Source organism: Heloderma suspectum, chromosome 4 (assembly GCF_057233095.1).
Source record: "Heloderma suspectum isolate Gila_16-S chromosome 4, 16-S_ref, whole genome shotgun sequence".
Lineage (NCBI taxonomy): Eukaryota > Metazoa > Chordata > Lepidosauria > Squamata > Helodermatidae > Heloderma > Heloderma suspectum.
The window spans coordinates 136,336,626-136,349,703 of NC_139461.1; the positions used below are offsets into that span (position 1 = coordinate 136,336,626).

The 13,078-nt window shown below is 44.0% G+C and overlaps 1 protein-coding gene across 1 annotated transcript in view; it reads left to right on the top strand.

Moving 5' to 3' along the window:
* The first annotated feature begins 7,118 nt into the window (after positions 1-7,118).
* Positions 7,119-13,078, top strand: part of GABBR2 (gamma-aminobutyric acid type B receptor subunit 2) — a 447,064-nt gene continuing 441,104 nt past the window's right edge. Inside the window, exon 1 of the mRNA XM_084850624.1 lies at positions 7,119-8,139. Coding sequence (XP_084706750.1) covers positions 7,840-8,139 — 300 coding nt within the window. The 5' untranslated portion in view covers positions 7,119-7,839. The remainder of the gene's footprint in view (positions 8,140-13,078) is intronic.

Sequence of the window (13,078 nt, forward strand, 5' to 3'; positions counted from 1 at the left end):
TTTCTGATTTAAAATAAATGTGATGAGCTTTCAGCCAATTCCCTTGAGCAGACTTCTCTGTAATTTGATAAAACACTCTAGCAGAATATAGTCAGAGAGCTAACATTCTGTGGAGTTATCTGAAATGAAATCTTTGCACATTTGATTTGGCATTAATAACTCGCTATAGAACAATGCTTGGGGGCTAGCCTCTCTGTGTCTCTGCATGTATGTATTTATTTGATACAATTAATAAATAAATTGATACAGTACAATTTCGATGAGTCTATATCCAGTAATGCTGGTTTTATAATTAATTTACTAACATTATTTTTTAAATATGAAAAATAATTAGGACCTATATTTTTAAAAGGTACAATTCTACAAATAAAAAATTGTCTCTAGGAATACTTCTTCAATTTTTTTGTTAGCACATTGCACAGAAAATATGTGTGGGATTCACTGTGGGAATCCCTATGGTACTTGTTTTGGATGTTTTATACCATATTTTATTCTTTAATAATTTAAATTCGAACCCATTTTAAGGATAAGGTTCAGCACCTCGGATAGCACCTTTAGAGTTTTGGCTAGTGGTAATTAAAACCTAGAATGGAATTCTCTTTCCTCCAGAACTGGGGTCACCAGCCACCACTGCGAATTTGGCAAGTATCTTGGGCGCCACTACAAAATGGTTTCCATGGGAGGTGTGGCAAAGGTCAAGTCATGTGCTCAAAAGACTGAGTACAAAGCAGAGGTGGAGTCTGAACCCCAACACACTAAAGAACTTCTTTGAACCCACAGCTTTCAGCATCAACAGAAACCTAGTTCACAGCAACCTCAGCAGCCAATAAGAAAATGTGTTGTTGTTATTGTTGTTATTGTTATTTTAATTGGGGGGGCACATTTTAATTGGCAGTTAACAAGAAAAGTGTCTGGGGGCACATTGGTGCCTGTGGGCATCACGCTGCCTACCCTGGTATATAGGATTATAGCCTAGTAAGTGCGTATCCTCTATATACTTTCTGCTGATTGCAATTGTTTTATCATTGTTCCTGAAAAGTGAGAACCTTTAGGGAGATATACACAGTGGATACATACAAGAGTTTTAACATAGATTTGAAAGTGAACAGAGCTAAAAGATTTAAAATAATTAGGAATAAAAGGACATATAGTGTTGAATGACATTAATTAGACTTCCTTGGAAGGCCTCTGATTGTTCTACTATATTGTCTATGGATTATGTACAACAGGGATGGTGAACCTCTTTCAGCAAGATGGCCAAATTCATTTTCCGAGGAGTTCTCGAGGGTGGCATTCCAATGGTGGGTGGGACCAAAGGCAAAAGGTGCGGTATCAAAATACCAGCATATTTGAGCTTAATCCTCTGGCTACCAGTCACTAAACCTTAGGAGAGACATTCCAACCTTTTAGAATGGGGGAAAAAACGGCAAAAGCCAGGAACCACCAAACAACTGGCAGTCAGGGGAAAAGGACGGGGTCAGGGAAAGGGAGTGTGGCCATCTGGGGAATCCCAAAGGGCTGGATCCCAGGCAGGCCAGATTTGAGGTTGGATACTCATGCCTATTCATAATAGCACCCCACATCTCAACTAGTAGCTGATAACAGCCTTTGGTTTTTAACGGTTTTCCTCTTAGCTTTGAATTTCACAAGATTTTTGCTTCTGAATTAATTTCTTCAGTCATAATGCTTTCAGGAGCCTAATATCCTCAACATAACTTAATTACCTGATATTAGACTAAATCTAAACCTAAAATTATTTCTAGGATGCCTTTAAAGGTATCACTTACCTTGATCAAGAGAAAAACTAAATTTAATGGTAAATGAAACAGAACTATATGTTTACCATAATTTCCGCATTTGAATACAATTTGAATACATAGTCAAATTTCTGTATTTGACTGTGATAATTGGTTATGCTTTGCTTATTTTAAATTAGATTTTATTGTGACACATGCTATATATTAAGGGAACGATCCTATGGCCACTAGACACTGTCTAGAGGGCCAGAGGATATGCTCTTTTCTGGGAAACCGACCTTGGAGCCTGCACTCTGAGGTCAGTTCCCGGAAATCTGACCTCCCCCCTTGTCCACGCTGCCTCGGAGGCAGCGCAGAGAAGCTCCATCCCCCACGCTTGGAAGACAACTGCGGAGCAACTGAAAAGAGGTGTTCTGGGGGGGGGGCGTACTGGGGCAGGGAGAGTGGAGCTGCGTGTACGACACATGCAATGTGTCGTATGGCAGCTTCCTCTCCCGTTCCTCCCCCCCGCCCTGCTAGACAGCCAAAAACGGCTGTCTAGCAAAAAGTAGCAAGGCAGGACAGGCACAGAAGGAACAATTCCCCCCCCCCCCCGTGCCTCTCATACCTTGCTTAGGATAGGCGGCCGCCTCCGAGTTCAGAGGTGGCTGCCTATCTAGTTAGAATTGTGCCCTAAGGGTATTTTTTGTTCTCTGCTTTGGATTTTTGGGTGATGTGATTGCTAAATAAATCTAAATAGAAATCTAGGTTCTTAGATTTTTCTTTCTCATTGGGATGGTTCATGGCCTGTACAAACCTTTATTTTGTTCTGTTCTTTGCAGCTACCTTTTATCAGCTAAAGGTAAGATTTAAAACCCATTACTCATCATCTCTAAAAATGTGCTTATGTTATAAAATAATAATAGCAAAACCCCCAACAACCTGTTATAAACTGCCTTCTCATAATTAACGCACAGAGCAGTATCTCACAAACCAGACTAAAAACAACATCAACTTTGTGTGATAATAGAGGTGGAAGGTGGGAAAGAGCTCCCATCATCATTTAAAAGACCGTAACCAGGTTCGCATGATCACCACTGTCCACCATGGCCTGTTTAAGCCACAGTAGGCTGTGGGATGTGCCGGGCAGCTTTTGAATATTGAAGCCACAATTGTGGCTTGTTGTGTTGCCTGAACCCTGGTGGCGGGGTTGTGTGAAGGTTAAACAAGTCTCGCATGACCCTAGAATAGACCACGGGTTATGCAAGGGTTGTTTAACCCTTGAACAACCTTGCCTAACAAGCCGGGGCTGCAGCTTGAATATTCAAAATGGACGCCCATACACACCGGTACATGTTGCAGCCCACCATGGCTTAAATAAGCCACGGTGGGCTGTTTAATCATGCAAACTGGCCCATTGTTCTCTTTCCTGCCAAAGAGCCACAATCAATACACCAACCACAACACAGCCAGTAACACTTCTTGGCGATTGTCTTTCTTAATTCTTTCTATCTTGGTATGTCAAGTGCTTTCAGAGAGAAGGATGATCAGAAGGCATTGTGCAGCTATTCTGTCCTTTCTTCCTTAGTTTTCATGGTAAGAAAAACGATGGAAGAAGTGGTGGGAAAATACAGTAGGATTCCAAGTGAATGATGTCATCTGGACCACACAAATTTCTGTGAATGAAGCAGGGCAACTGAACATTAAAAGCCTAGCCTGGAAGCACCCGTCCACTTCCTACTGTGTAATAGTCAACTCCATTCAATTTCCTGGTTAAAGATTTTTGTTCCTTCCTATTCCTTGCCACACGTTTCTTGTGTGCATTGTCTCTACCCTTCTTGCCACCTTTACCCTCTGTACTGTGTTCTTTCCCTCAATGTCTATCTCAAATTTTTACTTCCTGACTTTTTTTCTTTTGTATCCTTTTGCTGTCCCAGAGCTGCTCCATGTGGACCAAATCCTTTAATTAAAGTTTTATTTACTTGTATTTGCTGAAAGGTTTTTAAGATTATTTTTCATTAATTATCTTCACCACCCTTCTTGGTTCCAGTGTATGGATGGACATTTTTAATGCTGTCAACAGAATGATGACATAGAACTGAAACAAGAATGCATCCACAATACCCTTCTAAAAATGTCTGGAAATGCAGCAAAACCCATGAGTCAATGTATATTCACACAGCAGTACCACTATAAATACAGAATGAGGCTCATTATATATGACCCACTGGTGAAGCCGTATTGCTGGGGATGATGCTATCTGTTAAGGAGTAGCTGCATTCTACTACACAGTGCGTGAACAAGGCATGTTCCCAGGAAATATGGTAGCAACCTTTACAATTTTACAAGGTCACTGGTGTAATTGTTTTTAGGATTAAACATGTATTTGATGGACTTTAGTCCATAAAAGCTTATGCCATAATAAATGTGTAAGTTTTAAGGTGCCACAAGACTCTTTGTAATTTTTAATTGTTAGGATTTTTCACTCTATAAAGTTTCTCCTGGCTAAAGCTGAACGCCTGCTTTATTAATTATAATATTCATAAAAACACAAAAACCTTTGGTCTGCTGCAATTGAACTTACAACCCCACTATACTTTGATCATTTAAAATGTATGGTTCATCTAATTTAAATTCCTTTAACATTTGCTTTATTAATTTTGTATTATGATTTTTTTTAAAAGAACTTAATATACTAGAAAGTCAAACACCTAACAGTAATCTAGGGCTGTTCCTGCCAACAAATTAACCTTTGCTGCAATCTTATACCTACTTATTAGGGAGCAAACCATATTAAACCCAATGGGACTTACTTCTAAGTAGACATGTATAGGATTGTGCTGATTCTACAAAAAAATTATCTTGTTAGCTGTTTTTCATAGAAAAACATTGGATGGCATTCATTTTATTTTTCTGTCCATGCTAATTTGAGTTCCATATTAAGGCCAATGATGTTAAGGCAGTTGTCCTACAGCTGACAGCTTACAACTCCTTTTTACCATCCTCCTGCTTGGATTAATATTTTGGCCCTGCTGGCTCCCTCTGTCTGGTTGTTTATCTATATAATGCTGTGAAGCTGGAAAGTAAGAGCTAGTTTTGGGGGGAAGTCTGAAATAAAAGATTAAGAAAAACATCTTAATCAGGCTGTTTGCAAACTGGAAACATCTTCATCAGAATGGATGCATTCAGTTTTGGCTTGAAAAGGGTAAAAAAGCAGACCTGCAAGATATGTGGAATCTAGTCAATATTTTAGACCTGTGTGCAGATGTGTGAATGAGTGTATAAAGGAATGGGTGTATATGCAGGAATGTGTCCATAAGTTATTTTGTTTGTTTGTTATGTGAAACAGATATGAGGTGGAAGGGTCTTGAGGTGAAATAGAACTGCCTTGCAGGATCAGATCAAGTTCTATATAATCCAGCATTCTGTTTGTGAACCGTTGCCATCGCTAGAGACAAACAATGCAATGGCATTCACCTTGCTTGTGAACTTCCAGAGGTTGACCAGTGTTGCAAACAGAATGCCAGACTAGATGTACTTTGGTCTGATTGAGCAAGACTATTCTAATAGCTGTTAGCCATTATAGCTAAACGGAACAGCTATGTATAGAGGAAATATACTTCTGATTTATTTCCTATCTACATGTGTTAATTTAGCTGTCATGGATCTATCCTCCATAAATTTGTCTAATTTTAAAGGCCAGTGGCCATCACCACACTCCCCAGGTAGCGAATTCCATGAGTTAATTATGCATTGTGGCTGAGCAACATACTATAGACCAGCCTTTCTCCAAACTGGTGCCCTCCAGATGTTTTGGACTTCAATTCCCAGGAGCCCCAGCCAGCATGGTCAATAGTCAGGAATACTGGGAGTTGTGGTCCAAAACATTTGGAGGGCACCAGGCTGGGGAAAGCTGCAACAGAGTATACAGAGTCTACGGGAAGGATGTGTTTTGCATGGCGGTATGCTTCTTCACAGCAGAATATAGGTAATGTGGAATTGGTCAGCCTTTTCAAGGTGAGGATGTACAAGGTGGGGACGTGTGGAGATAGGAGCTAATGTGTGTAAAGGTGCAGTCCCCTGTCAGCCTGACAAAAGGACCAGCTGTGCACAACTTGTGATCCACCAGCTGCAATTGGCCCACCTGCTATGTTGGTGGCAAGGCCGGCCCTCACCTCAGGCAGCTGATTTTGGGTGTCATGCAAGGGCAGCCAATTATTAGTTATTTAGCTTATTATTGTTGAATGTTTACTGTCAGGAGGAGGGGAGGTGAAGTATGTGTGGGATTTTTTGCTTTAGGTGTCAAAATAACTTTATAGGTTGGTTTGTTGCTCTGCCTGAGACAGCAGAATGACTTGGCCAGTTCTGTTTGGTAGCTCATCAGAGGCTTCGTAAACCTTCCAGGTTTGCTTCAAAAATAGAGAGGGGCTGACAGGCAGACATCAATACATAGACGGTGTGCTGTGTTTGGCTGAGTCGGACTCAAATTCTGTAGACCTTCCATGACACCTTCCTAATGATTCTAGATATGTTTCAGAGGCATGAATTCAGTAACTGACCACACGCTTTGCATGCAGAAGGCTGCAGGTTCAATCCCTGCCATCTGTCATAATTTTAAAAGCTCTCTGGTGATAAGAACTTGGAGAGCTGCTACTGCCCACGAGAGCAGCCATGCACAACTTCTGATCCAGGAAGCTCTATACAACCTACCAAGCATGCATGGTCGCCTGCCTGGAGCTTGGATTTACCTCCTGTTTTTGCTACCTGCCTCTGATTGCAAGGAAGTGGGGAGGGCTCTCAAGAATCTGTCAGACCATAATATGCCTGGCGGGCTGCCTTAGCGGTTGTGCTGGCCTGGAGAAGACAGTACTGGGCTAGACGACCGATGAACAAATGCTCTGACCCAGTATCAGTCAGCTTCACACATTCATGTTTACTGTAAAATACCCCCCTCCCCCTTACTGCGCTCAACGGAAGTTAAAGGACATTTGCCTTCTTTCTGAGGATCACAAAAGAATAGATAATGGGCCCTTTCCATGTAAAATGAATGCACAAGCCGGGCGCCTCAGCCTTTACCAACAAACGCCTCCAAGCGTGTGCCCGGTCAACCCTTTAACTTTACAATAAATAAGTAAATAAATCCGTGCGTTTGCGAAAGGACACAGGGAGAGGGCACCTCCGCGCACAAACGCCTCGAGGAAAGGGAACAGCCGCGGGGGCCCCGCCGCCCGCTCCCCGCCAAGCATTCCTTCCCGCCTTCCCCAGCGGCCTTCTCTCTCTCTCACTCGCCCCCACCCCCACCGCCTTCCAATGGGCTCTTGGACGTGCCCAAACCCTGCATCTCTTGCGTCTCGCGTTTGTGTGTGTCGTCTCCTCGGCGGCGGCGGGTAGAAGGACAATTTCAAGCTGCGGCAGCAGCAAACAAGCCCTCTCTCGGGAAGCAAGCAAGCAAGCAAGCAAGCAAGGAAAGCCAAATAGCAGGAACCGCAGGGTGGCAGCGATCGGGGCGGGCACACGAGGGGACTCCCGCCTGCTGCATTCAGGAGCCGCCGCCGCTGCCTCTTTCTCCCGGTTTGGCCGGTTGTGCGCGCCACTCGGTGCGCGCCGTGTGGCGTGGCGTGGCGTGGTGTCTGTTTGCAGCGGCGGCGGCGGCGGCGGCGGCAAGAACCGCGGCGGCGGGAGGGCTCCGGGGGAATGCGGCACTAGCGTCCCCAGCCTTGTGGAAGAGCCAAGACATCCCCCCCCCCCATCTTCACCTCAGCCCTCCTTGCTTTTACGCGTCGTCTCCGAAACCTACACCGGGAAGACAGAGCGCCCTCGCCCAGCCTTGCTGTGGCTGAGTGAGGGGCTGAGGAGGCGCCCTCGTTGTTTTTGGACTGGGGGTGGGTGGGAAGGGGGGCGGCGGCAGCAGCTCCGTCGCTGCTGCTGCTGCTTCTGGTAGTGGTTACATTTGGCCGCCCCGAGGAAGGAACAGGCGCCATTGCCAGGAGGATTAGAGTCGGGGGGGCCGCAGCGTGCGCGCCCCTTCCTCTCTGCCGGTACCTTTGCCTGGCAGAGGGCAGCGGGCGCCTCGTGCTATTGCCCCCCTGACCTCCCCCGCAGGATGCTTGCCTTGCCCCGGCGGCCGAGCGCGGCCACCACCTCTGCCTTGCTTCTGCTGCCGCTGCTGACCGCCTTGGCTTGGGCGCGGAGCAGCTCTCGGGGGCTGGCGGGGTTGGCCCCCAACGCCGCCGCCGCCACCACCCCGATCGCCATCATGGGCTTGATGCCGCTCAGCGACTCGGTGGAGAAGGGCAAGATCGGCCGGGGCGTCCTGCCTGCCATGCAGCTGGCCATGGAGCAGATCCTCAACGAGTCCTTGCTCAATCCCTACTCCCTGGACCTGCGCTACTACGACACCGAGGTGAGTGAGGCAGGAGGCGGCTCACTGCGCGGCCAGCGCCGGGCACCTTCCAGCAGTTGTCATTGAGCCTGAGGGATGGGGCCAGGGTGGGACCTGTCTTGGATGCCAACCTGCCGCCAGCAGTTTGGCCTGAGAGGACAGGATGAAAGATGACGAGGGGGGTGGGCCGTCCGTCCGTCCGTTTAAATGGAGTCACTCCAGTTCGTGTTTGCGTTCCTTGACACAGGCGTATTTATTTGCTCGCTTATTTATTTATTTGATGCCGACCTGCAAGCAGCAGTGATTGGCCTTGGATAGAAACGATGCGAGTCGAAAGGAGAAAGGCATGCTGAAGACAAGAGTCACTCCGGGTTGTGTGCCTCCCCAGCGCCTTTTAATGCCAATCTGCAGCAGCAGAGGTTGGCCTTGGATGGAAATGATGCGAGGCGGAAAAGGCATTTGGAAGGGATTCTAACTATTTTAAACGGAGCACTCTGGATCTTGTTCAGGCACCCCCTCCCCCATTGACACGCTCACTGGCCTTGCTTCCCCTGTACCACGGAAAAGACCGTCTGCTGCTTAGCGTTTGCAGCTCGTTTCAGCGGCTCCCGGCCCAGCAGCCTGGGCTAAACCTGCAGCTCTAGCTGTGCTGGGAAAGCGCCGCCCGTTATTTAAGCAACAGATGCACGTCAAGGATTTGTGGTTGGCGAGCTCGGAGCAGGCGCTTGGCCACCCGCATAGCTGAGCTGCAGCGTTTGCGTACTTAGAGCGCCACTTGATGCTTTCTGTGAACTCCTGAAGGGCGAACCAGGGGCTAGTCGGATTTCTAGCGCGTAGCAGGGGAGAGGAAGGCAAGGCGGAAAGAGAGGGAACAGGTGGGGTGGTTTGCCCTTCCTTCCTCTCTGAGAGGTGTGTGCCCAGTGGTAGGGGAGGAGGCGAAGAGAGGATCCTGGCACTCGCCTCTTCCAGGAGCAGGACCAGCCGCCAGTGCTACGATCAGTGGACACGGAGCATCCTCTCCTGTTCCTCCTGGCACTCTCTCCTCTTCCGTCTCAGTTCTTACTAGCTCGTTGGCAGGTGCACATTTATACAATGGGACACAATGCACAGGCTAGTTGAGAAGAGAAAGAGGGCTGAGAAGAAACGTAGATGAGTATTTGGCTGGCTTAAGCACCTATTTGTGAAATCCAGTCAGTGCATGCCCCGAAAGAGTTAATTTTGCAGTTTCCCCCTGGTTGTCTCGTCGTCCTATGTCCGCCATGCATAATTCTTCCTGTAAATGCTGGGTAACACAACTGCACACTTGAGGAGGGTGTGAGAAGGCCAAGGGCTTTGGACCATTGCAGAACTACTAGTAGAAAACTCCTTATGCTGTTCAGTTTTACTGTGGTATTAATCAAATGAAGTGATATTATTGGGGTGGACACATTGGAGGCTTATTGTTTTGTGCTTGATGTTTGGTCACAATTCAGGCAAAGTGTTTGCAGCAAATAAATGCTGATCCAATGTTGGACCTTTCCTGAAGGTGGCAGCATTTTCTTATGTAATATTGCCAAGATAGATAACCGTGCTGTAAGGAATGCCTACTGAAAAGCAAAGTGTTAACTTTTCTCATCCAAAATTTGTCTTAAGTGACACTGTATAAAATAACAATATAGGCTTTCCCCATTCATTTAGTAGAAATACTTGCAAATGTGCAATGGACAAATATGCTATGGGTCATATAGTTCACTGTATTTGGCCCCTTTTGGTTTTGAAATTACTGGTTTTATTTAAAGCTGTTATTCACAGTTCAGCACAGTGCATTTTCCATTTCTGCTTAGAAAGGAATGCATGGAACAGTACATTTTGTGGAATTTTTATAACTGTTGATCAAGAGTTCAGCTGTGGTTAAGCTAAGATTGTAATTACTTATCCATAGAAAAATTAATATTGATAAATTATGAGCTGCTTAATAAAAGCATCTTTTGTACAATACAAAATACAGATCAATTATCACCTTCATTAAGAATTATTAGAACGGATGACTAGGGAATGAAATTGTAATGATAAAAAGGAGGTAGGCAAACATGCAATGTTTTTCTCTTCATGTGTCAGATACAGAAAATCCTAATTTAAGTGAAAAGATTTGAGACATTCAAAATATTAATGATAAACAGAAATTCAAATAAACAGGACTTATATTTACATTAGGTTAGATTCATAAGACTACATGAGGTCATTTAGGGAATTTGTGAAACTAGGAGTTTTGTCAAAGTGACAGTAGGACATGCATTACTTGATAACTGCACCACCAAGTAACATTGTGCATGCATGAATGGACCATTACAGATAGACCACAGACAGAACTTTCATATCTCATCAGCGTCACCTCACATATAATGCTTTGTAACAGAGTAAGTTCACACATCCTGTCATCCGTTCAGTATGCATTAATCAAGGGTAGAGAAATAGTGATGTTCATGCATGTGTGAATCAGGCCTCACAGAATGATGATTTGAGATTAGTCTAGGATACTTGCAGTCCTTGAGAAGCTTAAGTGTATAATCTTTCTGTTATGCTTGTATGTTAAAGAAAATACTTGTTTCTGTTTCTCTATTCCAGTTGTGTGTAGTTGTATGAGGCTAGTTGCACCAGACTGTGGATGGGGTGTGCCTCTTATTGTACATATAACTGAAAGCAATGAAGTGCATAAAAATGAATGACAGCTGCATCTTGATACATATCCAATATTCACCCACAGTTCCCAATCCAGATAAGAAAATTCATGTATGAAAGATGCTTCTGTGTGCGGATCTCCTTATCTGGTTCAGAATATGTAGGTTGAGTAATAATTCTTTAAACATTTACACTGTAGCTCCTTCGTATTCCAGGGAAGTAATAATGTAAACCAAGAAAGACTTTGATCTTCTGAGTACCCTCATGCTTGTTAACATATATTTCACTCATTTGCTGATGTTAAACTGATGTGCTCAATAGGAAAAATGTACAAGTAAGGTTACATGGATGTTCAGAAAAAGAAGGAAGTGTGTGATCTCGGCATTAAACAGGGCTTGAGTTTGTAAAGAGTGTGTCGCTATCTGTGCCTTTTTAAACCCACCTCTCATGTGACTAATTTCCTATAAGAATCTAATTATGATGTAGTGAACCATATAGCTTGTAAGTACACTGTCATGTGTGGTGAACACACACATACCAATTTTACTATGTATATATGTGGGGAAGCTACGATGGGTGGCATTTTTGTGGCGTACACACAATCTTCTACCATTGGTCTTCAGGTAGTAGGCTGTGACCCAAAACAGTGACACCATTATGCCTCAAGTGAGCTGTACCTTCTCTGTTTTCTTCTTTTGGTTAAACATTTTTTTTTAAGGCAAAGATAGTGTACGTAGCAGGAAGGCATTGCCACCCTTCATGCTTCTGACTAAGTCACTATTTCTGCACGCTGAGTAACTAGTATAAACAATTAAATGAGCCTGTGCACTATATGAAGGGCACCAGTACATTTATGTTTTTTAAAACAGGACAGGATGGCTGCTTGACCTGAGATGAAAATATTGATATAGTTATTAAATAAACATATAGACACAAGAATTGCTCATAAAACACAGTCTTTTGTAATTTAACCCTGAATACATCCAGCAGCAGGACTTTATACTTCATTGGTTTTTTCCCCCCAGAATTTCTTATCTTGACACTCAAAATCTGAATGATGTCCCTAGACGGGAGAGAGACAGATGTCTCTCGAGGGGGAGTGAGAGAGATGGTAAAACTGTGGATCCTGTGTTGCAAGCTATGGTTAAAAGTGGGTCCTAAGTCTGAAACAGTTGAAGCCTACTGTTCTATGCAGAAATAAAAGCCTTATAGGAAATATGAAACAGTTATCAAAAGAGAGAATCTTAAGTGAGCTGGCCATGATGCTAAGTTTCCCAGGCCTGTACATGTAAAATGGAGTCCCTAGCATCGTTCCTGCAGTATAAAAACCCAGGTTGGCAAAATATTGTTAATGTCTTTTAGTGTTATTGGAAGATATACAGGTGGTTGTATCCAACGTTAGTGTACCTAAGCCCTATTCATTTCAATGGGTTTACTCATGGGTCTACTCTTAATAGACCAATCCAATGTCAGGATTAACATTGGGTATAACTGAGAGCCTTTAGCTGACTTCACTTTAGAAATTGTTAGGTATATAATAGTTTGCTGTTGAACAGAAGATTAATGAGGACTTCTGTGACCAGTATGGTTTCAATAGCTGGAAGTATCTTAAAGGGGAAATTGTTGTCCATTTCTTAGGTATTTGGTTACATCTAGAGAATGAAAGGAGGGATTAGAGGATGATACGAAGGTAAACAGGCAAAATGAAAGTGGTTATCAGTTTTCTTCTTCAGTTGTCAGAACTAGAACTCTTCCCATCCCCCCTGGAAATAAAAGCTTTGCTTCCTGAACCCCTAACAAGATCCTCTGGTGGCCTAACAAATTTTGGATTACAGTCCATAGCTTTGATAACACTAGTCTAATTATTAGACTGTATGGCTGGCAGTCACAAGGATCAATACTTGGTTTATGAGTCATCAGGTCCAAAAGTGCAATGATATTAGGACATTATGAGATAGTTACTATATAATACATTAGGGAACCATAAGTTAAGTTTTGAATATAGGACTTTGATAGTAATGCAGCGTTCACACATACCTTTTCGTAGAGCATTATATTACTCCTGCAGTAACTTCAGCAGCAAAATACTGCACTATAGTACTCTTCTCAGTACCAGTTCAATTGATGGAAGCAAATAGGGCAAGGAGTGGCTAGTGATGCTAGTGACAGCTTGCGTTGCTCAGGAGAAGTGGAAGCTACATCAGCTCCCTTCTAGGAAAGTGCACACAGACAGTTGGCGTGGGGAGAGATAAAAGAAGAAAAGGACATACTAGCTTCCTTTTCTGCCCTCTGAAGGAGGGAA